This window comes from Salmo trutta, chromosome 23 (genome assembly GCF_901001165.1).
Source record: "Salmo trutta chromosome 23, fSalTru1.1, whole genome shotgun sequence".
Lineage (NCBI taxonomy): Eukaryota > Metazoa > Chordata > Actinopteri > Salmoniformes > Salmonidae > Salmo > Salmo trutta.
Window position 1 is genome coordinate 44,423,883 of NC_042979.1, and position 26,129 is coordinate 44,450,011.

The following is a 26,129-nucleotide window of genomic DNA, read 5'->3' on the forward strand; positions in this document are numbered from 1 at the left end:
TGGTAAGGGCTGACCAAAATTCTCCACAAACCAAAGCAAATCACTCCTTCCACATAAAATCACTCCTTCCACAGCCTTTAATAAATACCTGAAATTGATTCCAAAGAACCAAGAGAGACGTTTTCCATGTACTTGACAGCGGAGAAGATGACCACATGTCGGGCTGAGGTTGTGTCACTTCAGCTGCCTCAATACTCACACAGAGATTAACATCTCCTAGACTCAGTCTCAGACAGAGATTAACATCTCCTAGACCCACTCTTAGACAGAGATTAACATCTCCTAGACCCACTCTCAGACAGAGATTAACATCTCCTAGACTCAGTCTCAGACAGAGATTAACATCTCCTAGACCCACTCTCACACAGAGATTAACATCTCCTAGACCCACTCTCACACAGAGATTAACATCTCCTAGACCCACTCTCACACAGAGATTAACATCTCCTAGACCCACTCTCACACAGAGATTAACATCTCCAAGACCCACTCTCACACAGAGATTAACATCTCCTAGACCCACTCTCAGACAGAGATTAACATCTCCTAGACCCACTCTCACACAGAGATTAACATCTCCTAGACCCACTCTCACACAGAGATTAACATCTCCTAGCCCCACTCTCACACAGAGATTAACATCTCCTAGCCCCACTCTCACACAGAGATGAACATCTCCTAGACCCACTCTCAGACAGAGATGAACATCTCCTAGACCCACTCTCAGACAGAGATTAACATCTCCTAGACCCACTCTCAGACAGAGATTAACATCTCCTTGACCCACTCTCAGACAGAGATTAACATCTCCTAGACTCAGTCTCAGACAGAGATTAACATCTCCTAGACCCACTCTCACACAGAGATTAACATCTCCTAGACCCACTCTCACACAGAGATTAACATCTCCTAGACCCACTCTCACATAGAGATTAACATCTCCTAGACCCACTCTCACACAGAGATTAACATCTCCAAGACCCACTCTCACACAGAGATTAACATCTCCTAGACCCACTCTCAGACAGAGATTAACATCTCCTAGACCCACTCTCACACAGAGATTAACATCTCCTAGCCCCACTCTCACACAGAGATGAACATCTCCTAGCCCCACTCTCACACAGAGATGAACATCTCCTAGACCCACTCTCACACAGAGATGAACATCTCCTAGACCCACTCTCAGACAGAGATGAACATCTCCTAGACCCACTCTCAGACAGAGATTAACATCTCCTAGACCCACTCTCAGACAGAGATTAACATCTCCTAGACCCACTCTCAGACAGAGATTAACATCTCCTAGACCCACTCTCACATAGAGATTAAGATCTCCTAGACCCACTCTCAGACAGAGATTAACATCTCCTAGACCCACTCTCACACAGAGATTAACATCTCCTAGACCCACTCTCACACAGAGATTAACATCCCCTAGACCCACTCTCAGACAGAGATTACCATCTCCTAGACCCACTCTCAGACATAGATTACCATCTCCTAGACCCACTCTCACACAGAGATTAACATCTCCTAGACCCACTCTCACACAGAGATTAACATCTCCTAGACCCACTCTCACACAGAGATTAACATCCCCTAGACCCACTCTCACACAGAGATTAACATCTCCTAGACCCACTCTCACACAGAGATTAACATCTCCTAGACCCACTCTCACACAGAGATTAACATCTCCTAGACCCACTCTCACACAGAGATTAACATCTCCTAGACCCACTCTCACACAGAGATTAAAATACAACAACGCATCTAAACATCTATGTCAAAGCATATTGCCTGACAATTCAGAAACAAAATCTACCTTTATAACTAAGGCCTGATATAACCATGTCATACTTATTGACTAGCCAATTCATTAAACAAAGTATTCCTCGGGAGGAGGGAGAGAAAAGGTATACTGGTTTCCACACAGGGTAAAAAGGGAGACTGGTTTCCAGACAGGGTCCTCTGCCAAAAAGGAAACCGAGTCAGAGTTGAAAAATGTAGAGCGTAATACAACGTACAACACCAGCTTACAGCTTGACATCTGGATTTGAATCATTGCGATTGCTGTGATGAATATTCGGGAAACTAAAGGGTGGGAGAGGAGGAGGAGGAGACTTGGTGATGAGGAGGTAGTTGTTTTTCTTTCCTGGATTAGCGATTGACGAAATACACATTTCTCATTGGGTAGGAGGGATATTTTTTTATTATTTTTGTATTGGCTTTCCACTTTTTCATTTTGGCAACGCTTTCAGAATTCTTAGGCCTTTACACTTTTCCTCTGCTGAAAAAAGGGAGCCTAAGAGGAAAAAAATTACAAAAAAGGAAATGTGAAAGTAAAAAGCTTTGAAATTGAAAATGGCCTATAATTATAAACTGGAGGAAATGCATAATCAGAATCTGATTGCTCGTTTTAATCAGACTGTCATTATGGACTGGTTACCGGACGGACGAAGCCTTTTATTTGGACGCTGCTTACAAATTGCTTGACAAAAATTGCTTGAAAAATACATATTGGATAAATATGTCCATCCGGTAACAGCATTTCATCGTCACCATGTATGTGGCTCTTGGTTATGGAGCATAATAACTGTGTGTGTGTGTGTGTGTGTGTGTGTATACGTGTGTGTGTGCGCATACGTGTGTGTGCGTCCAAATGTTTTTGTGTGCATAATCAATCAGTGAAGGTTTGACAGGTGGAATCTAGAGATCAACTGTATTACAAAACCTGGCTGAAATCTCATATTGTTCTGTTTTTTTGTTTAACAGCTAATATGGAGGCCACATGTTCCCTTATAATGTTCCCTCGGCCAGCAGTATGCTTTGCTCCAAGAAAAGCACCATGTGAATTGCATGCTGTTTGAGTGGAAATAGATCCTAAAAAGGATTGCCTTGCACTGTTATCCTCCCACTTAACAATCTTCACTCAGTCTCAAGATAAAAAAGTAGGTGTTGAAATCTATGGATGTCACAAATCTAGGGATGGAAACAGGTGAATATTTTATGTTAAAAAAAGAAAAAGACATCCACGTCATCAGCAGCAGGGGAGTAGTTGTTGTCGGGGGTTAACTGCCTTGCTCAAGGGCAGAACGACACATATTCTACTTTGCCGGCTTGGGGATTCGAACCTGCGACCTTTCAGTTACTGGCCCAACGCTCTTAACCGCAAGGCTACACGCCCTGAACTCAGAACCCTAGCATTGCTAGCGCCATGCTCTCACAAATTAGCCACAGGAAGGACTGTTATGGTTGCTTTATAGAACTTACATTCGGACAAAGAGGGACTGCTTGGCGGCCAGGCCGGGGGACGAGTACTTCTCGACCAGGGCCAGAGTGCTGAAACCAAACTTGTGGATGGGCTCATTGGAGTCCAAAGGCGGGAAGTCTGTGTCCACCTCCCCGTCATCCTCTGCTATGTGGAGGCAGTACGCATTCACGTTCTCACTGGAGGAGAGAGAGAGAGAGAGAAAAAAACAGGGGGGAGAGAGAGGATAGGAGGGGAGAGAGAAAGGATAGGAGGGGAGAGAGAGAGAGAAAGGATAGGAGGGGAGAGAGAAAGGATAGGAGGGGAGAGAGAAAGGATAGGAGGGGAGAGAGAGAGAGAAAGGATAGGAGGGGAGAGAGAGAGAAAGGATAGGAGGGGGGAGAGAAAGGATAGGAGGGGAGAGAGAGAGAGAAAGGATAGGAGGGGAGAGAGAGAGAAAGGATAGGAGGGGAGAGAGAGAGAAAGGATAGGAGGGGAGAGAGAGAAAGGATAGGAGGGGAGAGAGAAAGGATAGGAGGGGAGAGAGAGAGAGAAAGGATAGGAGGGGAGAGAGAGAGAGAAAGGATAGGAGGGGAGAGAGAGAGAGAAAGGATAGGAGGGGAGAGAGAGAGAGAAAGGATAGGAGGGGAGAGAGAGAGAGAAAGGATAGGAGGGGAGAGAGAGAAAGGATAGGAGGGGAGAGAGAGAGAAAGGATAGGAGGGGAGAGAGAGAGAAAGGATAGGAGGGGGGAGAGAGAGAAAGGATAGGAGGGGGAGAGAGAAAGGATAGGAGGGGAGAGAGAGAGAGAAAGGATAGGAGGGGGAGAGGAGAGAGAAAGGATAGGAGGGGAGAGAGAGAGAAAGGATAGGAGGGGGGAGAGAGAGAGAAAGGATAGGAGGGGGGAGAGAGAAAGGATAGGAGGGGGGGAGAGAGAGAAAGGATAGGAGGGGGGAGAGAGAAAGGATAGGAGGGGAGAGAGAGAGAGAAAGGATAGGAGGGAGAGAGAGAGAAAGGATAGGAGGGGAGAGAGAGAAAGGATAGGAGGGGGGAGAGAGAGAGAAAGGATAGGAGGGGAGAGAGAGAGAGAAAGGATAGGAGGGGAGAGAGAGAGAGAGAAAGGATAGGAGGGGGGAGAGAGAAAGGATAGGAGGGGAGAGAGAGAGAAAGGATAGGAGGGGGGGAGAGAGAGAGAAAGGATAGGAGGGGAGAGAGAGAGAAAGGATAGGAGGGGAGAGAGAGAGAGAAGGATAGGAGGGGAGAGAGAGAGAGAAAGGATAGGAGGGAGAGAGGAGAAGGAAGGAGGGAGAGAGAGAAAGGATAGGAGGGGAGAGAGAGAGAAAGGATAGGAGGGGAGAGAGAGAGAGAAGGATAGGAGGGGAGGAGAGAGAGAGAGGATAGGAGGGGGGCGATGAGAGAGAAGGATGGAGGGAGAGAGAGAAAGGATAGGAGGGGAGAGAGGAGAGAAAGGATAGGAGGGAGAGAGAGAGGATAGGAGGGGGAGGGAGAGAGAAAGGATAGGAGGGGGAGGGGAGAGAGAAAGGATAGGAGGGGAGAGAGAGAGGATAGGAGGGGGGAGAGAAAGGATAGGAGGGGAGAGAGAAAGGATAGGAGGGGAGAGAGAGAGAAAGGATAGGAGGGGAGAGAGAGAAAGGATAGGAGGGGGGAGAGAGAGGATAGGAGGGGAGAGAGAAAGGATAGGAGGGGAGAGAGAGAGAAAGGATAGGAGGGGGGAGAGAAAGGATAGGAGGGGAGAGAGAAAGGATAGGAGGGGAGAGAGAGAGAAAGGATAGGAGGGGAGAGAGAGAGGATAGGAGGGGGGGAGAGAAAGGATAGGAGGGGGGAGAGAGAGAAAGGATAGGAGGGGAGAGAGAGAGGATAGGAGGGGGGAGAGAAAGGATAGGAGGGGAGAGAGAAAGGATAGGAGGGGGGAGAGAGAGAGAAAGGATAGGAGGGGAGAGAGAGAGGATAGGAGGGGGGAGAGAAAGGATAGGAGGGGAGAGAGAAAGGATAGGAGGGGAGAGAGAAAGGATAGGAGGGGGGAGAGAGAGAGAAAGGATAGGAGGGGAGAGAGAGAGAGAAAGGATAGGAGGGGAGAGAGAGAGAGAAAGGATAGGAGGGGAGAGAGAAAGGATAGGAGGGGAGAGAGAGAGAGAAAGAATAGGAGGGGAGAGAGAGAGAGAAAGGATAGGAGGGGAGAGAGAGAGAAAGGATAGGAGGGGAGAGAGAGAGAAAGGATAGGAGGGGAGAGAGAGAGAGAAAGGATAGGAGGGGGGAGAGAGAGAAAGGATAGGAGGGGGGAGAGAGAGAAAGGATAGGAGGGGAGAGAGAGAAAGGATAGGAGGGGAGGAGAGAGAGAAAGGATAGGAGGGGAGAGAGAGAGAAAGGATAGGAGGGGAGAGAGAGAGAAAGGATAGGAGGGGAGAGAGAGAGAAAGGATAGGAGGGGAGAGAGAGAGAAAGGATAGGAGGGGAGAGAGAGAGAAAGGATAGGAGGGGAGAGAGAGAGAAAGGATAGGAGGGGAGAGAGAGAAAGGATAGGAGGGGGAGAGAGAGAGGATAGGAGGGGAGAGAGAGAGAGAAAGGATAGGAGGGGGGAGAGAGAGAGAAAGGATAGGAGGGGAGAGAGAGAGAGAAAGGATAGGAGGGGAGAGAGAAAGGATAGGAGGGGAGAGAGAGAGAAAGGATAGGAGGGGAGAGAGAGAGAGAAAGGATAGAGGGGGGAGAGAGAGAAAGGATAGGAGGGGAGAGAGAAAGGATAGGAGGGGGGAGAGAGAGAAAGGATAGGAGGGGAGAGAGAGAGAGAAAGGATAGGAGGGGGGAGAGAGAGAGAAAGGATAGGAGGGGGAGAGAGAAAGGATAGGAGGGGAGAGAGAGAGAGAAAGGATAGGAGGGGGGGAGAGAGAGAAAGGATAGGAGGGGAGAGAGAAAGGATAGGAGGGGGGAGAGAGAGAGAAAGGATAGGAGGGGGGAGAGAGAGAAAGGATAGGAGGGGAGAGAGAAAGGATAGGAGGGGGGAGAGAGAGAAAGGATAGGAGGGGGAGAGAGAGAGAGAAAGGATAGGAGGGGGGGGAGAGAGAGAAAGGATAGGAGGGGAGAGAGAGAGAGAAAGGATAGGAGGGGAGAGAAAGGATAGGAGGGGAGAGAGAGAGAAAGGATAGGAGGGGGGAGAGAGAGAAAGGATAGGAGGGGGAGGAGGGGAGAGAAAGGATAGGAGGGGAGAGAGAGAAAGGATAGGAGGGGAGAGAGAGAAAGGATAGGAGGGGGGAGGAGAGAGAGAAAGGATAGGAGGGGGAGGAGAGAGAGATAGGAAGGGGATAGAGAGAGGAGAGAGCGAAGGATAGGAGGGGAGAGAGAAAGGATAGGGGGCGAGAGAGGAGAAAGGATAGGAGGGGAGAGAGAGGATAGGAGGGCGACGAGAGAGAGAAGGATAGGAGGGGGAGAGAGAGAGGAAAGGATAGGAGGGAGAGAGAGGAGAAAGGATAGGAGGGGAGAGAAAGGATGGAGGGGAGAGAGAGAAAGGATAGGAGGGGAGAGAGAAAGGATAGGAGGGGGGAGAGAGAGAGAAAGGATAGGAGGGGAGAGAGAGAGAGAAGGATAGGAGGGGAGAGAGAGAGGAGAAAGGATAGGAGGGGAGAGAGGAAAGGATAGGAGGGAGATGAGAGAGAGAGAAAGGATAGGAGGGGAGAGAGAAAGGATAGGAGGGGGGAGAGAGAGAGAAAGGATAGGAGGGGAGAGAGAGAGAGAAAGGATAGGAGGGGAGAGAGAGAGAGAAAGGATAGGAGGGGAGAGAGAGAGAAAGGATAGGAGGGGAGAGAGAGAGAGGATAGGAGGGAGAGAGGCAGGGAGGTAGGAGGGACAGAAACAGGGAGGTAGGAGGGACAGAAACAGGGAGGTAGGAGGGACAGAAACAGGGAGGTAGGAGGGACAGAAACAGGGAGGTAGGAGGGACAGAAACAGGGAGGTAGGAGGGACAGAAACAGGGAGGTAGGAGGGACAGAAACAGGGAGGTAGGAGGGACAGAAACAGGGAGGTAGGAGGGACAGAAACAGGGGGAATGAGAGAAAAAGGGAGTGACAATATTTAATATTTGTTACATCAGTGAATAAAGAATAGATCTGCTAGCAAAGTGACCGTGAAGCCATACTCTGTTAAAGTGAAATGTAGTTCAGTGCATGCATGCATTTGTGTATGTACTTTTGTGTGTATGTGTTAAAACAGTCCACGCAATCCAGTCAGCAACACTTGTGTCCATAACCTCTCTCTCTGCTAGCATCTCAGTGCTAGAGGCGTCACTAGAGACCCTGGTTTGAATCCAGGCTGTATCACAACTGGCCGTGATTGGGAGTACCATAGGGCGGTGCACAATTGGCCCTGCGGCGTCCAGGTTTGGCCGGTGTAGGCTGTCATTGTAAATAAGAATTTGTTCTTAACTGACTTGCTTGTTTAATAAAGGTTAAAAATAAAAAAATAAAAAAATCCCCTCTCTCCACCCCCTAGTCCCCTTTCTCCGCCCCCACTCCACCCCCTAGTCCCCTCTCTCCGCCCCCACTCCACCCCCTAGTCCCCTCTCTCCGCCCCCACTCCACCCCCTAGTCCACCCACTCCACCCCCTAGTCCCCTCTCTCCGCCCCCACCCCACCCCCTAGTCCCTTCCCTCCACCCCCACCCCACCCCCTAGGCCCCTCTCTTTCCGCCCCCACCCCCTAAAGAGTACCCTCTCTTTCTGCCCCCCCCCTAGTCCCCTCTCTTTCCGCCCCCACCCCCTAGTCCCCTCTTTCCGCCCCCACCCCCTAGTCCCCTCTCTTTCCGCCCCCACCCCCTAGTCCCCTTCCCCCACCCCCTAGTCCCCTCTTTCCGCCCCCACCCCCTAAAGAGTACCCTCTCATTCCGCCCCACCCCCTAGTCCCCTTCCCCCACCCCCTAGTCCCCTTCCCCCACCCCCTAGTCCCCTCTCTTTCCGCCCCCACCCCCTAGTCCCCTTCCCCCACCCCCTAGTCCCCTCTCATTCCGCCCCACCCCCTGGTCCCCTTCCCCCACCCCGTAGTCCCCTTCCCCCACCCCCTAGTCCCCTTCCCCCACCCCCTAGTCCCCTTCCCCCACCCCCTAGTCCCCTCTCATTCCGCCCCAACCCCCTAAAGAGTCCCCACACTCTGCCCTACCCCAACCCCCTGAAGCACCGTCTTGGCATCCATTCACGGTTTCCATGAAAACCTTACAGAGGGGCTACGACCGTCCCCAGCTTTGGAAAGTAACAATGACAGACACTGAACAAAACAAACAGCGACACGATTTACGCCGTCGGGGCAATTAAAAGAGAGGGTAATTAAAATGGAGACAACAGAGAGGGGCTTCTTCTAGTGGGGTGTATAGAATGAAACAACTTGGGGGTCTGGGAACACAGAGAGCTCTGTGTGTATCCCTCCAAAAGCCTTTCTTTCCATCACTTCAGAATCAGATTCACCAAGTACATTTACAAATACTCAGAATGTTACCTGGTGATATGGTGCTGTTAGACAACATACTCAGAATGTTACCTGGTGATATGGTGCTGTTAGACAACATACTCAGAATGTTACCTGGTGATATGGTGCTGTTAAACAACATACTCAGAATGTTACCTGGTGATATGGTGCTGTTAGACAACATACTCAGAATGTTACCTGGTGATATGGTGCTGTTAGACAACATACTCAGAATGTTACCTGGTGATATGGTGCTGTTAAACAACATACTCAGAATGTTACCTGGTGATATGGTGCTGCTAGTGATAGACAACATACTCAGAATGTTACCTGGTGATATGGTGCTGCTAGTGTTAGACAACATACTCAGAATGTTACCTGGTGATATGGTGCTGTTAAACAACATACTCAGAATGTTACCTGGTGATATGGTGCTGCTAGTGATAGACAACATACTCAGAATGTTACCTGGTGATATGGTGCTGCTAGTGATAGACAACATACTCAGAATGTTACCTGGTGATATGGTGCTGCTAGTGATAGACAACATACTCAGAATGTTACCTGGTGATATGGTGCTGCTAATGATAGACAACATACTCAGAATGTTACCTGGTGATATGGTGCTGCTAGTGATAGACAACATACTCAGAATGTTACCTGGTGATATGGTGCTGCTAGTGATAGACAACATACTCAGAATGTTACCTGGTGATATGGTGCTGCTAGTGATAGACAACATACTCAGAATGTTACCTGGTGATATGGTGCTGCTAGTGATAGACAACATACTCAGAATGTTACCTGGTGATATGGTGCTGCTAGTGATAGACAACATACTCAGAATGTTACCTGGTGATATGGTGCTGCTAGTGATAGACAACATACTCAGAATGTTACCTGGTGATATGGTGCTGCTAGTGATAGACAACATACTCAGAATGTTACCTGGTGATATGGTGCTGTTAGACAACATACTCAGAATGTTACCTGGTGATATGGTGCTGCTAGTGATAGACAACATACTCAGAATGTTACCTGGTGATATGGTGCTGCTAGTGATAGACAACATACTCAGAATGTTACCTGGTGATATGGTGCTGTTAGACAACATACTCAGAATGTTACCTGGTGATATGGTGCTGCTAGTGATAGATAACATTTAGAGTTTCATTCCAAAACACTATATATCCATTTTCATAAATGTTGATCAATTAGCTTTTATTGTTTAAGGAAATTATGGAAGAGATTGGTGTGCTTTTTCACTATCTAATCAAGGCATGGGGTTGTTCAATGACAGACATGTATTTGTTTAATCACTTGATGGTTTCATTTCAGAGACAGATAATGTATTTTTTCTATATATCCACCTCACTCTCAGAGAAATAAGTGTACTGCTAGGTTTCACACAGTCAACTGGAACAAATAACTACATATTTAATAGAGAACTGTACAAATGATACATTTATGATATCAATATTAAAACAATGTTTAAAAAAACAATAATTCAATATAGTAATATATATATTTTTTTTATACCTTTATTTAACTAGGCAAGTCAGTTAAGAACAATTTCTTATTTTCAATGACGGCCTAGGAACAGTGGGGTTAACTGCCTTGTTCAGGGGCAGAACGACAGATTTGTACCTTGTCAGCTCAGGGCTTCGAACTTGCAACCTTTCGGTTACTAGTCCAACGCTCTAACCACAAGGCTACCCTAGTGGTTAGAGATCTGTATGTAAAACATTTACATTTGACATTTTTGTCATTTAGCAGATGCTCATCCTGTCAGCTAGTCTGGTGGTGCTGGCCCTAACAGTAAAGACATCCTGTCAGCTAGTCTGGTGGTGCTGGCCCTAAGAGTAAAGACATCCTGTCAGCTAGTCTGGTGGTGCTGGTCCTAACAGTAAAGACATCCTGCCAGCCAGTCTGGTGGTGCTGGTCCTAACAGTAAAGACATCCTGTCAGCCAGTCTGGTGGTGCTGGTCCTAACAGTAAAGACATCCTGTCAGCCAGTCTGGTGGTGCTGGCCCTAACAGTAAAGACATCCTGTCAGCCAGTCTGGTGGTGCTGGTCCTAACAGTAAAGACATCCTGTCAGCCAGTCTGGTGGTGCTGGCCCTAACAGTAAAGACATCCTATCAGCCAGTCTGGTGGTGCTGGCCCTAACAGTAAAGACATCCTATCAGCCAGTCTGGTGGTGCTGGCCCTAACAGTAAAGACATCCTGTCAGCCAGTCTGGTGGTGCTGGTCCTAACAGTAAAGACATCCTGTCAGCCAGTCTGGTGGTGCTGGTCCTAACAGTAAAAGACATCCTGTCAGCCAGGTGGTGCTGGTCCTAACAGTAAAATACATCCTGTCAGCCAGTCTGTCACTCAGACAGAGACAGAGAGAGAGAGAGAGAGAGCAGGTGGAGCGTGGGAGACTGGGAGACAGAGAGACAGAGAGACAGAGAGACAGAGAGACAGAGAGACAGAGAGAGAGAGAGGGTGGAGAGGAGAGAGAGGGCGATAGAGAGGGTGGGACGTAGAGCAAGAGAGTTGAAAGAGATGTGGGGAGACGGGAAAATCGCAAACCCATCCGACAAGTCAGTTTCCCCACCCAACACCGACTGTACCACAATTATCCCTGTACCTTTTTCACTCTCTCTTCTCTCTCTCTTCTCTCTCGCTCCTCCCACCTCTTTCAGTCATTCTCACAACACATTGTCTCGTCTGGTTCCCTGTCGTACAGACACTCACTATTTCCCGAAAGACAAGAGAATAAAGATAAGCATTCCTCGAGCCACAAGTCCTGTTCTAGAGATTAGAAGGTAAATACAGAAAAACAAAACTTTGAAACAGACTGCTTATTCTATTTGCGACCATCTAGTCTCCAGGGCCTTTGTGCTCCACCTACATTCGGAGAAACACAACTTCCACTAACGGTGCCCTTCGTGAACGTGACGTATTGATTCACACAAGCTTTAACAAAACGGCTAACTTTTATCATTTACCCGTTTTGTGAAAACAACAAATCACTCCACCTCATCCCTTCAGTCTTTCTTTATTCTGCAATTTGGTGGTGGTGGTGGGGGGGGTCAAAGGTCATGTCATTTCCACAGAAGGGAGGGGTGATTGTACCCTCTATCTGTACCTCTTCGCTCCTTCTCATCTCCACTCCTCCCTTCCTCTTCTCTGTATGTCCCTTCAGGGGACCAAGGGCTCATTTGCTACCTTCTTTTAAATATCAAACACTTTGCATTGGAATGGCCAGCATGTCAATTTCATTATCCTTGTAGACGTGCCAAGTTAATGAAGGACTTTCTAATTTGCACCCAATATTAAAGAGCGACTTGGTATTTTTTTTTCTAATATGAAGATTTAATTAAGAATCCCTCCAAAGAGCACCTTTGAACACTGGCGTAGCTAGCGAATAATGTCTTGTAACCACTCAGCACTCTCAGGGTTGTTTCATCCACGCACTGCCTCTCAGCACCTAGAGCTCTCCACTGTCTCCAGCCTTCATCAGATCCGTTACCATAGTGGCCCCGGGCTCTTCCCTAGGGACAAGAACTGCTTTAGGTGGTTCAAAAGTCATGTAATTTCTACAGAAAGGAGGGGTGAGAGTACCCCCTATCATCCTTGATCTGTACCTTTTTCTCTCCTCCTCATCTCCTCTCGTCCCTTCCTCTTCACTGTGTGTGGCAGGGCCCTCCAAGGGACTAAGGGCTCATTGCTATGCCACTCATGTCCCACCTCAACCTCCCAACTGTCCACATTGGGCTTTGTGCTGGCTGGGTGTTTTGTTGTTGTTTTGTTACACCCCCACCCACCCCGCTCTTCTTATGCATTCTTTCTCTGCCCCCCCCCTTCCTCTCCTCTCCAAACAGTATCCACTTTCAGACTGGCTATCTAATAAATCCTGATGTTGTGCTACGGACCGAGGAGTTGCATTCTCCCACTGTTGATTGTGTGAACCGTGGAGACTATTCAAGAAGGTGGCGTCAAATAAACAAGGGGAGAAATCTTAGTGTTATGATGATGAGACTGACGCTGGCGATCGATAGGGGAACACATTAGCCCAGATATCATAGACAGATGATTATCCAAAGAAAGTATTTTCAATTCAAATCAGGGTTGGGGTCAATTCCATTTTAAATTCAGTGAATTCAGCAAGTAAACCAAAATGACAATATTTCTCCATCTTTTGGAATTTCAGTTTCTGCGCTGACCCTAACCCTGGCTCAAATACAGCCACTAGTTCGTATTGTTATTAGATTGTCATTTCTGTATTGTCGGAAATTATGTTGGTGTATTTATGTAAAAACATTTCATTGCTGAAAGCAGAGGCTAAGGTAGGGGTCCCCTACCTTTTCTACCAAAATGAAACTGGTTGTGAGCTGCAATTTTATTTCAAATAGGCATATACTTGTCTACCCTGCTACTCTTTTCCCAGGGCCTTGGTGTACAAGAGAGTTTCCTTTAAATTTACCTTGTCAAAAACGGACAATAAACAACTAAGAGGCCCCATAAAATTATATTCTGTATTTTCGGGAATTTTGTTTCTCCGTTTTATTTTTTCCAGGTTTTTTTTTTTTTTTTGTAAAATAAAAATAAAAAATTACTCTCAATATTACAATTATTCATAGAGAAACAACAAAAATGGATGTCCATGTCAATGCCTAAATCACATCAAAAGACCAATTTTGGAGGTCAGAATTTTTTTGGGGTGTATTTAGAAAGAGGAACGTGTCGGTCGAGTGATGTTTCTGTTCGGCCGACTGCTGCAGCACACGTCATGGCAGAATGTGCAAAACAATGGCCACCTAATCCATACAAATATTCATGTCTTTCTGTCAGGTAAGTCTACTTTGGAGTTAATATTTCATTGAGAAGGTTTTGGGTAACGTCTTTGTCTACCCACAAGATAGTCATCATTACTAGCATCGATAGACAAATGTGCACACCAAATAGACAAACAGCAATATTGTTACGTTTGGCTTTTTCAGCCAATAGTGGCTAAGCAGGGGTAGGATAAATGTCAATGTGGCTTCTGATTGGATAGAAGGCGGGAGCTACATGTTTATGACAGTTTGCAATGGAACACACAAAAAAAATGCATGTACTTTCAGAATTGCTTGGTGAGATACTCATAGGGGGGCTGATAGCTATGGGTAGTCCCCTGGGCTAGAGGGAGATCTACCTGATGGAAACCCCTGGGCTAGAGGGAGATCTACCTGATGGAAACCCCTGGGCTAGAGGGAGATCCACCTGATAGAAACCCCTGGGCTAGAAGGAGATCTACCTGATGGAAACCCCTGGACTAGAGGGAGATCTACCTGATGGAAACCCCTGGGCTAGAGGGAGATCTACCTGATGGAAACCCCTGGGCTAGAGGGAGATCTACCTGATGGAAACCCCTGGGCTAGAGGGAGATCTACCTGTGGGAAACCCCTGGGCTAGAGGGAGATCTACCTGTGGGAAACCCCTGGGCTAGAAGGAGATCTACCTGTGGGAAACCCCTGGGCTAGAGGGAGATCTACCTGTTTCCACCATATATCTTATGTCAGTAATTTATTTTCAAATCAGAGAAAGATAGGTGAACAAGTGCACACTTTGAGGGGGAAGGATAGATCATTTGGACAGGCCATACTGTCAATGGACACTCACTTGAGTTTGGGTTCGCGGCCCTCGCTGGTGTACTGCCAGCAGATGAGGCCGATGAGGTCGTGGACCCGAGCGTTGGCGATGGTCACCACCATCATGGGATGCAGTTTCTCCTGTGCAGACTGCATCGAGAGGTAGACGTCAATTTTTTTGGTTGCGGTTGTACCTACGTGGCCCTGCAGGAGAGAGGGGGGGGGGGGGAGAGAAATACAGGTAATGTTACACTGTACATTAAATGTCATAATCACTTATCGGTCAAATTCTAGCTGAGGATATGTCCGCCTAACTGAAAATAAGTATATAACTGGCATTTAAATGCATACAAAATGCTGCCGTTAAAAATTGTTGGCCTTGATAGTAAAGATTCCCCTGACATGAATGCACTCTGGACCAATAAGTTACTCTAAAGAATTGCTGGTGGTAAGTTTCTCCAGCCTTTCTTTGGCAGACTACTTTCATTGAATACATTATAGTTGCTTGTGGCTTTTTGTAAGACGCAATATAATTTACATTTGTCCTCGTATCAGGAACACAGGGTACATTATAATTCAGCCTCTGTGTGTTTATCGCTCAAGGGGTTTGATACGTGACGTTCTGTAAGCGTTAGGCTAATTTATCTGGCAGAAGATCAGCTCAAACCAGCATTGAAGATATCACCATAAACATACAGGTGGACATACTTAAGGCGGATTTCTACACAGAACACTAACAAAATGGTGGTAAGCCTGCTGCTTAGCTAAAGCCTGGACCAAGCCTCCACTGAAAATGTCTATACGAGATGATTGGGTAGACTAGCTGAGATAAAGATCAAGACTCCCATATGCATGTCTGTTGATTCATACGTTTAAGCTCATCTTCGGGCAGCCAAGACAAGACAGTAACTAGAATTAATACACAATATAGTGTCCCTCCCATGTCTAGGAATGAGCCGGGTTGAACACAATTGCAGAAGGTGTGACATCATAGAGAGTTACAGCAAGAAAGGAAGAATAGACAATAGTTAGATCAAAAGGAAAAATATCACCCCAGTGCTTGCATGAAATGATGCACAATGACAAATCTACAAGGTAAACCGTAAGCTGTCAGAAAATGAAAGAAGAGGCTATTTGCGATGCTGAAAACAGGTAGAACTTTGAGGGCCAAGGTGTGAGGAGGACCCAGGGCTGAATTTAATAGGCTGTGGCAGCATGGTTCAATAAGCTGAGGCCTGGAAATTAATTTGACCCCAGGAGATTTTTGCCAAGTGTCTGAAGAGGAACAGACAACAAATACAGAGGTCTCTTCTAGCAGTTTCTCACAAGATTTTTTTCCCCATCTGAGGAAATGCTTATAACATTTGATCAACCAGTATTTTAAAAACTGTCCACATTCATTGACCTACTACCCGTGTATCTATTTTCTGTGTATCAACTTGTGTATCTATGTTTTGTAAAGGATTAAGCACAATAAAAAATGTCCACCCAACGTGCTACATACAGTTCCTACTAGTCCTACTGAAAAGTGATACTGTTGAAATCTGAGTTTTGCACAAACGGATCAGACTGTAGGTTTTATACCATTTATTTATCATTTCCACATGCAATCAGAAAGGGAAAGCGAGAACAAGTTCTCATTTCCAAATGGTACTTCATTAAATCGGAGCCAGAAATCAGTTCTGCTGGAACAATACATTAGAGGGAAATAGGACGTAATACATTACTGTATTTGGAGAGAAAAAACAACCTCCCTTCAGTGCCAAGCTGCATTCAATAAATTCCACAATTTATTTATTAAATTACTAAAATTATTTTTTGGGGTAAAGGCCTTTCATTAGCTCCTCCACATAATGGGTTTTATGCACGCATCGTGCTTCCCGTTGACAGCGGCAATTTCTTAAATGACGCATTTATAGTTTTTTAATCATGCCAGAAAGCCCGAGTTGCAGGCACTTTTCTACTGACCCGCGAATAATGATGCATCAAGCGTTTCGACTGACTGGAAGTGCCAAATTATAGAGTCATTTGGACCAAAAACGTAATTTTTCCCATCAAAGGGCCCAGATGTTTTCAGAGGCTCCAGTGGTCACGGGGCAGCTGAGAGAGGAGCGCGTGGCGGCGTCATCGGCATGGTGATCATCACAACCGCGCCGCCAGGCTCCATCTCTGCTCTGCACTCAGGCCCGTGTTTTCTCCAGACCCTGCATTTGATAAAGGACTTCATTACACAACAAAAGAAAACCATAAAAGATAAGCAGTCACCGTCTAGCCTTGAGTCTATCCTCTTGTCTTACTAAGGAGGAAGAATTCAATATCTACTGGCATATTTCAACTCTGGGGAAAACATATCAGCACTAAACTTTGAAAGGGAACTAAAATATAATTTCAGGTGGAATAAATAAATGTTGACATCAGATTTTATGTCCACAAAATTGTGCTGTGCACTTACCTTAATTAAATACAAAACAAGGCACTGCGTATGCTCTCGAGGTTCAAGACATCATATTTCCTGGGTGTACCAGACCACAATTCTGTCAGTTGCTAAGTAAAAGCCATTCTATTGTCACAACAATTACATTATACAATTCCCCTCTAACTGTGATGTATTACACAGAGAGGGCGATCAGTTTAACCTCCATGGGGTCTATCAATTTAATCTCATGGGTTTTAGTATGGCATACAGTGCCTTCAGAAAGTATTCAAACCCAATGTTTCCTCTAAACTGCATAGCCCCGAGACTGCAGCGCAGCTCCCCCCAGGTCTGCTGCGCTGAAGAAATATCACAAGGAGAGAAGGATGAGATTGAAATTCACTCAACTTTCTAGAGTTTTGCCTCTTAGTTAATACTATCAACGTTTCCCTTTAGTGTGGCAACTGCGATCGAATCAACTCAATATTTTCCACTTTCAACGCAACATACAGAAACAAAACGAACTATGCAAGACTTATTATGCAAAACTATGCAAGATATTTTTTGTTATAGGCAAAATGAATCAGAGTATGACTCAGCACATACACTACCGTCCTAAAGTTTGGGGTCACTGAGAAATGTTCTTGTTTTTGAAAGAAAAGCAAATTTTTTGTCCATTAAAATAACATCAAATTGATCAGAAATACAGTGAAGACATTGTTAATGTTGTAAATGACTTTAGTTGCTGGGAACGGCTGATTTTTAATGGAATATCTACACAGGCGTACAGAGGCCCATTATCAGCAACCATCACTCCTGTGTTCCAATGGCACGTTGTGTTAGCTAATCCAAGTTTATCATTTTAAAAAGCTAATTGATCATTAGAAAACCCTTCAAGGAGAGTGGTTCAATTGTTGTGAAGAAGGCTTCAGGGCGCCCAAGAAAGTCCAGCAAGCACCAGGACCGTCTTCTAAAGTTGATTCAGCTGCGGGATCGGGGCACCACCAGTACAGAGCTTGCTCAGGAATGGCAGCAGGCAGGTGTGAGTGCATCTGCATGCACAGTGAGGTGAAGACTTTAGGAGGATGGCCTGGTGTCATGAAGGGCAGCAAAGAAGCCACTTCTCTCCAGGAAAAACATCAGGGACAGACTGATATTCTGCAAAAGGTACAGGGATTGGACTGCTGAGGACTGGGGTAAAGTCAGTTTCTCTAATGAATCCCCTTTCCGATTGTTTGGGGCATCCGGAAAAAAGCATGTCCGGAGAAGACAAGGTGAGCGCTACCATCAGTCCTGTGTCATGCCAACAGTAAAGCACCCTGAGACCATTCATGTGTGGGGTTGCTTCTCAGCCAAGGGAGTGGGCTCACTCACAATTTTGCCTAAGAACACAGCCATGAATAAAGAATGGTACCAACACATCCTCCAAGAGCAACTTCTCCCAACCACCCAGCATGGTGACGAACAATGCCTTTTCCAGCATGATGGAGCACCTTGCCATAAGTCAAAAGTGATAACTAAGTGGCTCGGGGAACAAAACATCAATATTTTGGGTCCATGGCCAGGAAACTCCCCAGACCTTAATCCCATTGAGAACTTGTGGTCAATCCTCAAGAGGCGGGTGGACAAACAAAACCCCACAAATTCTGACAAACTCCAAGCATTGATTATGCAAGAATGGGCAACCATCGGTCAGCATGTGGCCCAGAAGTTAATTGACAGCATGCCAGGGCAGATTACAGAGGTCTTGAAAAAGAAGGGTCAACACTGCAAATATTGACTCTTTGCATCAACTTCATGTAATTGTCAATAAAAGCCTTTGACACTTATGAAATGCTTGTAATTATACTTCAGTATTCCATAGGAACATCTGACAAAAATATCTAAAGACACTGAGGCAGCAGACTTTGTAAAAATTAATATTTGTGTCATTCAAAACTTTTGGCCACGACTGTAGTGTATGTGAGAATGCTGTTCATTGACTACAGCTCAGCGTTCAACACCATAGTGCCCACAAAGCTCATCACTAAGCTAAGGACCCTGGGACTAAACACCTCCCTCTGCAACTGGATCCTGGACTTCCTGACGGGCCGCCCCCAGGTGGTAAGGGTAGGTAACAACACATCCACCACGCTGATCCTCAACACGGGGGCCCCTCAGGGGTGCCTGCTTTGTCCCCTCCTGTACTCCCTGTTCACCCACGACTGCGTGGCCAAGCACGACTCCAACACCATCATTAAGTTTGCTGACGACACAACAGTGGTAGGCCTGGTCACCGACAACGATGAGATAGCCTATAGGGAGGAGGTCAGAGACCTGGCAGTGTGGTGCCAGGACAACAACCTCTCCCTCAATGTGAGCAAGACAAAGGAGCTGATCGACGGGGATGGAGTGGAGCGGGTCGAGAGTTAAGTTTCTTGGTGTTCACATCACCAACAAACTATCATGGTCCAAACACACCAAGACAGTCGTGAAGAGGGCACGACAACACCTTTTCCCCCTCAGGAGACTGAAAAGATTTGGCATGGGTCCCCAGATCCTCAAAAAGTTATACAGCTGCACCATCGAGAGCATCCTGACAGGTTGCATCACCGCCTGCTATGGCAACTGCTCGGCATCCGACCGTAAGGCGCTACAGAGGGTAGAGCGTACGGCCCAGTACATCACTGGGGCCATAAAAAGACTCCAGTCACCCAAGTCATAGACAGTCCTCTCTGCTACTGCTCAACAAGTGGTACTGGAGCGCCAAGTCTAGGACCAAAAGGCTCCTTAACAGCTTCTACCCCCAAGCCATAAGACTGCTGAACAATTAGTCAAATGGCTACCCTGACTATTCACCCGCCCCCCCCTTTGTTTCTACACTGCTGCTACTCGCTGTTTATTATCTACGCATAGTCCCTTTACCCCTACCTACATGTACAAATTACCTCGACTAACCTGTACACCCGCACATTGACTTTGTACTGGTACCCCCTGTATATAGCCTCCGCATTGACTCTGTACCGGTACCCCCTGTATATAGCCTCCACATTGACTCTGTACCGTAACACCCTGTATATATCCTCCACATTGACTCTGTACCGGTACCACCTGTATATAGCCTCCACATTGACTCTGTACCGGTACCCCCTGTATATAGCCTCCACATTGACTCTGTACCAGTACCCCCTGTATATAGCCTCCACATTGACTCTGTACCAGTACCCCCTGTATATAGCCTCCACATTGACTCTGTACTGGTACCCCCTGTATATAGCCTCATTGTTATTTTATTGAGTTACTTTTTATTTAATTTTTTACTTTAGTTTATTTAGTAAAGATCTTAACTCCATTTCTTGAACTGCATTGTTGGTTAAGGGCTTGTAAGTAAGCATTTCACTGTAAGGTCTACACCTGTTGTATTCGGCACATGTGACAAATACAATTTGAATTGAAGTCTGGCTAAGGTAAGAGCATGACGTCAAGCTAACGTAACAGCATGGAGACGGGCTAACGTAGCAGCATGGAGACGGGCTAACGTAACAGCATGGAGCGGGGCTAACGTAGCAGCATGGAGACGGGCTAACGTAACAGCATGGAGACGGGCTAACGTAACAGCATGGAGACGGGCTAACGTAACAGCATGGAGACGGGCTAACGTAACAGCATGGAGACGGGCTAACGTAACAGCATGGAGCGGGGCTAACGTAGCAGCATGGAGACGGGCTAACGTAACAGCATGGAGCGGGGCTAACGTAACAGCGTGGAGACGGGCTAACGTAGCAGCATAGAGACGGGCTAACGTAACAGCGTGGAGCGGGGCTAACGTAACAGCATGGAGCGGGCTAATGTAACAGCGTGGAGCGGGGCTAACGTAACAGCGTGGAGCCGGGCTAACGTAACAGCATGGAGCGGGGCTAACGTAACAGCATGGAGACAGGCTAACGTAACAGCATGGAGACAGGCTAACGTAACAGCATGGAGCAGGGCTAACGTAACAGCATGGAGACGGGCTAACGTAACAGCGTGGAGACGGGCTAACGTAACAGCATGGAGCAGGGCTAACGTAACAGCATGGAGCGGGGCTAACGTAGCAGCATGGAGACGGGCTAATGTAACAGCATGGAGACAGGCTAACGTAACAGCATGGAGCGGGGCTAACGTAACAGCATGGAGCGGGGCTAACGTAACAGCATGGAGACAGGCTAACGTAACAGCATGGAGACAGGCTAACGTAACAGCATGGAGCAGGGCTAACGTAACAGCGTGGAGACGGGCTAACGTAACAGCATGGAGACGGGCTAACAACGTAACAGCGTGGAGACAGGCTAACGTAACAGCGTGGAGCGGGGCTAACGTAACAGCATGGAGCGGGGCTAACGTAACAGCATGGAGACAGGCTAACGTAACAGCGTGGAGACAGGCTAACGTAACAGCATGGAGACGGGCTAACGTAACAGCATGGAGCGGGGCTAACGTAACAGCATGGAGCCGGGCTAACGTAACAGCATGGAGACGGGCTAACGTAACAGCATGGAGCCGGGCTAACGTAACAGCATGGAGCCGGGCTAACGTAAAAGCATGGAGACAGGCTAACGTAACAGCATGGAGACAGGCTAACGTAACAGCATGGAGACAGGCTAACGTAACAGCATGGAGACAGGCTAACGTAACAGCATGGAGACAGGCTAACGTAACAGCATGGAGACAGGCTAATGTAACAGCATGGAGACGGGCTAACGTAACAGCATGGAGACGGGCTCCCAAGCCATTTGTATGTGATTTGAGAACCCGCACACTGGCCAAAAATAGAGTCTAGTTGTATAGTGTATAGACAGCCTTAGTGGTGAAGTGTCTGCTTTAATCAATTAACACAGTACCTTGAAGTTTAACAACTGGGCATTGAGAACAAACAGTTTACAGTGCATGCCAGGGTATAGCCACTCATGTCATATCACAACCACTCATCCAATCAACGAGTGGACTCATCCAATCGATATGCTCCACAACAAAACATCTTGAAATCACTACACATGGGTTCATTTCTCAAGTGATGCAAATCTTCAACCAAAAAAAATAAAGGCCCTCAAACTGTCTCTGACGCAAAATGAAAAGAACCTGGATGGATGGCGGCCACCACTGAAGAGAAATATGCATCGGTGCCACCATCAATTAATCCTTAAGAAGTCTCGAGAGGTATTTGTTCTGTTAAATGTGATTGTGATGTTTTCTGTCTCCATGGTGATGATGAATCAAATACACAGACTCCATTTCACTAATCATCACCGTAATTAGTTGGTCCCTGTGTTGCCGGGCTACAGTCTCAGGATGGTTGCTATGGTAATGTCAGGATGGGGAAGCTGGGGCCTTGATGTGTTTGGGGGGGGGGGGGGTCTGGGCCTTCAACTATGCGTCTGAGGGGGGGTTGGGGAAGTAGACGAGCAACCCCACCCCCAGGCGGACGATGCCGTGTGCACAGGTGCCGATGTCATCTAGAATATGACTCTAGCTGTTCAGGGACTATGTTGAAAGCAACCATTATCTATTATTTTTGCTGCTTGCTTTCTCTTTTACGCAGTCTACCTCCCGTCTACGGAGCAGAGTGGGGTTCAGTCTACCTCCCGTCTACGGAGCAGAGTGGGGTTCAGTCTTCCTCCCGTCTATGGAGCAGAGTGGGGTTCAGCCTTCCTCCCGTCTATGGAGCAGAGTGGGGTTCAGTCTTCCCCCCGTCTATGGAGCAGAGTGGGGTTCAGTCTACCTCCCGTCTATGGAGCAGAGTGGGGTTCAGTCTTCCCCCCGTCTATGGAGCAGAGTGGGGTTCAGTCTACCTCCCGTCTATGGAGCAGAGTGGGGTTCAGTCTTCCTCCCGTCTATGGAGCAGAGTGGGGTTCAGTCTTCCTCCCGTCTATGGAGCAGAGTGGGGTTCAGTCTTCCTCCCGTCTATGGAGCAGAGTGGGGTTCAGCCTTCCTCCCGTCTATGGAGCAGAGTGGGGTTCAGTCTTCCCCCCGTCTATGGAGCAGAGTGGGGTTCAGTCTTCCTCCCGTCTATGGAGCAGAGTGGGGTTCAGTCTTTCCCCCGTCTATGGAGCAGAGTGGGGTTCAGCCTTCCTCCCGTCTATGGAGCAGAGTGGGGTTCAGTCTTCCCCCCGTCTATGGAGCAGAGTGGGGTTCAGCCTTCCTCCCGTCTATGGAGCAGAGTGGGGTTCAGTCTTCCTCCCGTCTATGAAGCAGAGTGGGGTTCAGTCTTCCTCCCGTCTATGGAGCAGAGTGGGGTTCAGTCTTCCCCCCGTCTATGGAGCAGAGTGGGGTTCAGTCTACCTCCCGTATATGGAGCAGAGTGGGGTTCAGCCTTCCTCCCGTCTATGGAGCAGAGTGGGGTTCAGTCTTCCTCCCGTATATGGAGCAGAGTGGGGTTCAGCCTTCCTCCCGTCTATGGAGCAGAGTGGGGTTCAGCCTTCCTCCCGTCTATGGAGCAGAGTGGGGTTCAGTTTTCCTCCCGTCTATGGAGCAGAGTGGGGTTCAGCCTTCCTCCCGTCTATGGAGCAGAGTGGGGTTCAGTCTTCCTCCCGTCTATGGAGCAGAGTGGGGTTCCGTTGGTCAGTGTGTGTTTCCAACTCCTGAGATGTCCTTGACAAACCAGGTCCCACTAAAAAGTCATTGTTATTGGTGCAGACAGGAGGTAAGAGAAGTATAAACGACAAACCTAATTCTGTCAAAGTTCTTGAAAGATAACCTTTTAAATGTAGCAGGGAAATTTACCTATACAACCCACATTTCAGTTGATTTCCAACTCCTGCAGTAAATTCTAAAGAAATGTATTTTCTTTAGCTATTTCCTCCATCCCAAACAAACAGCCTCATTTTGCCGACCCTCCATATCTTTTCAACAGGTCTAAATTCCTTTAAATCTTCGGCCACTGATTGTGTTCCAATAGAATATCTCTAACTTTTCCAGTTAATGAGAGTCACCTGTAGTATTGAAATGGAGGATCTCAGTTCCTCTTTGGCTGCTGTTATTCCAGATGGGAGATATCTATTTCACTCAGGCATCAGGCATTCACAGCTCATTGAGCCAAATGAAGAGGCTCTGGACAGATTACGTGGCAAAAGAGTTGGGTGTATCCTCAGTTTTCTAAAGTAATAGACCAGCTTCATGGAGCTCCTCTCTACTCATGTGTGCAGAGGGACCAGCTTCATGGAGCTCTTCTCTACTCATGTGTGCAGAGGGACCAGCTTCATGGAGCTCTTCTCTACTCATGTGTGCAGAGGGACCAGCTTCATGGAGCGCCTCTCTACTCATGTGTGCAGAGGGACCAGCTTCATGGAGCTCCTCTCTACTTGTGTGCAGAGGGACCAGCTTCATGGAGCTCCTCTCTACTCGTGTGCAGAGGGACCAGCTTCATGGAGCGCCTCTCTTCTCATGTGTGCAGAGGGACCAGCTTCATGGAGCTCTTCTCTACTCATGTGTGCAGAGGGACCAGCTTCATGGAGCGCCTCTCTACTCATGTGTGCAGAGGGACCAGCTTCATGGAGCGCCTCTCTACTCATGTGTGCAGAGGGACCAGCTTCATGGAGCGCCTCTCTACTCGTGTGCAGAGGGACCAGCTTCATGGAGCTCCTCTCTACTCGATTGCAGAGGGACCAGCTTCATGGAGCTCCTCTCTACTCGTGTGCAGAGGGACCAGCTTCATGGAGCGCCTCCCTACTCGTGTGCAGAGGGACCAGCTTTGGAACCCATTCGACACCTAGGTAGACCAAAAGATAGGAAACTAAACAGGTGAACTGTGCAATTTTTTCCAACTCCCATCTGACGAAAGGTCCTTGAAGCTAGCTGCCACCCTGCCCCTCCTGCCATGTAGCAGCTTCATTTCAGCCCTTCGTTAAAGAGTAGAGTTGGTGCTGTTAGGTAACGAGCAGATCAATTCTCCCCGTCTGACAGGCGGAGCTTTGGGTTCTGTGCCTCCGTACCGAGCCACCTCCTCTGAACGATGACAACGTGTGATCAACTGTAGGTCAGAGGTACTCTGAGGCCTCCTTTGGAAGTGACAGTCTTAAGTGGTGGGTCTCTTACAGCCCCTGGGGGCCTCTCCACACGCCTTCGGCATGCTGTTTCCACTGAGGGCCGTGGTTAATAATATCCAATGAACTTAGCGTTGGGCTAGCCGGTAGTTTTGGTGGCTATTAACCCCTCCTCAAGGGCAAATTATACATTTCTGTTTGGAGGTGTAGTTATTGTTGGGACGACATATTAGCTAGGGGGGCTGGTTGGGAGGGAGGAGGAAGGAGTGTACATAGGTCTGGTTAGGGGGCTGGTTGGGAGGGAGGAGTGTATATAGGTCTGGTTAGGGGGCTGGTTGGGAGGGAGGAGGAAGGAGTCTGGTTAGGGGGCTGGTTGGGAGGGAGGGGGAAGGAGTCTGGTTAGGGGGCTGGTTGGGAGGGAGGGGGAAGGAGTCTGGTTAGGGGGCTGGTTGGGAGGGAGGAGTGTATATAGGTCTGGTTAGGGGGCTGGTTGGGAGGGAGGAGTGTATATAGGTCTGGTTAGGGGGCTGGTTGGGAGGGAGGAGTGTATATAGGTCTGGTTAGGGGGCTGGTTGGGAGGGAGGAGTGTACATGGGGAAAAGAAAGGCCATCGTTCGTGCCACAGGTACACATCAATAGAGTCAGACACACTGTCGAGATGAGGCTACCCTAAATATAGCTTTGGAGCGAAGAGACTACCCAAGTGCTCCCTAACAATATAAAAAGGGCTACATTTTGTGGAGAGATTAGTCAAAGTGAATAAGAGTCTTATGTAACCATGTAAAAAGGGCATTGATGGTCAACAAGTCAGGTTACATACAGTATGTCTTCAAATCTTGATAGGTTTATTTTCTAGAGAATATCAATAGTCCCCCTCGCAATCATTATCCTGTCACCACCACAAAACGGTATAAAAACGGGGGTGGGGGTATTATTTCTGAGCAATTGAACAGCGTGTTCGATTATTTCCTGAGATTGCCTCATTTGCATTTTCAAGGCTTTAATGATCGCTTCTCTCTTGCTCTCTCCCATTCTCCTTTTTAATCTCTACAATCATTTTTCTCCACTGACAAAAGAACCAGGGGATAAAAAAAAAAAAACTGTCCATCTTTTCTATGATTCAGTATTACTGGAAAAGAGTAAATAACAGCTGTAGTCGAGAGAAAGACTTCATTTACTTCCATTGCTCTGGGGGATTTATTCACTAGTAAACAGTTCTAGGAAGACCTACCTCCAGGAAATGCAAAGAACACGTTTAAAAACACTGGGTGTGGGTAGGGGTGGGGGGGGTAAAAAGAAGCCCATTGCTCTTTGCTCTACCTGTCTACACATTAATCTTAAAACGCAGTTTAATTCGATCTGTGTCCTCCTCCCTGACGCGGCCC

The 26,129-nt window shown here is 47.5% G+C and overlaps 1 protein-coding gene across 1 annotated transcript in view; it reads right to left on the bottom strand.

Moving 5' to 3' along the window:
• The window catches only part of mapkap1 (MAPK associated protein 1), a 108,444-nt gene that overhangs the window by 65,352 nt on the left and 16,963 nt on the right, over positions 1–26,129 (bottom strand). Inside the window, exons 5-6 of the mRNA XM_029710482.1 lie at positions 14,366–14,538; positions 3,277–3,453 (exon numbers count right to left, since the gene is read on the bottom strand). Coding sequence (XP_029566342.1) covers positions 3,277–3,453; positions 14,366–14,538 — 350 coding nt within the window. The remainder of the gene's footprint in view (positions 1–3,276; positions 3,454–14,365; positions 14,539–26,129) is intronic.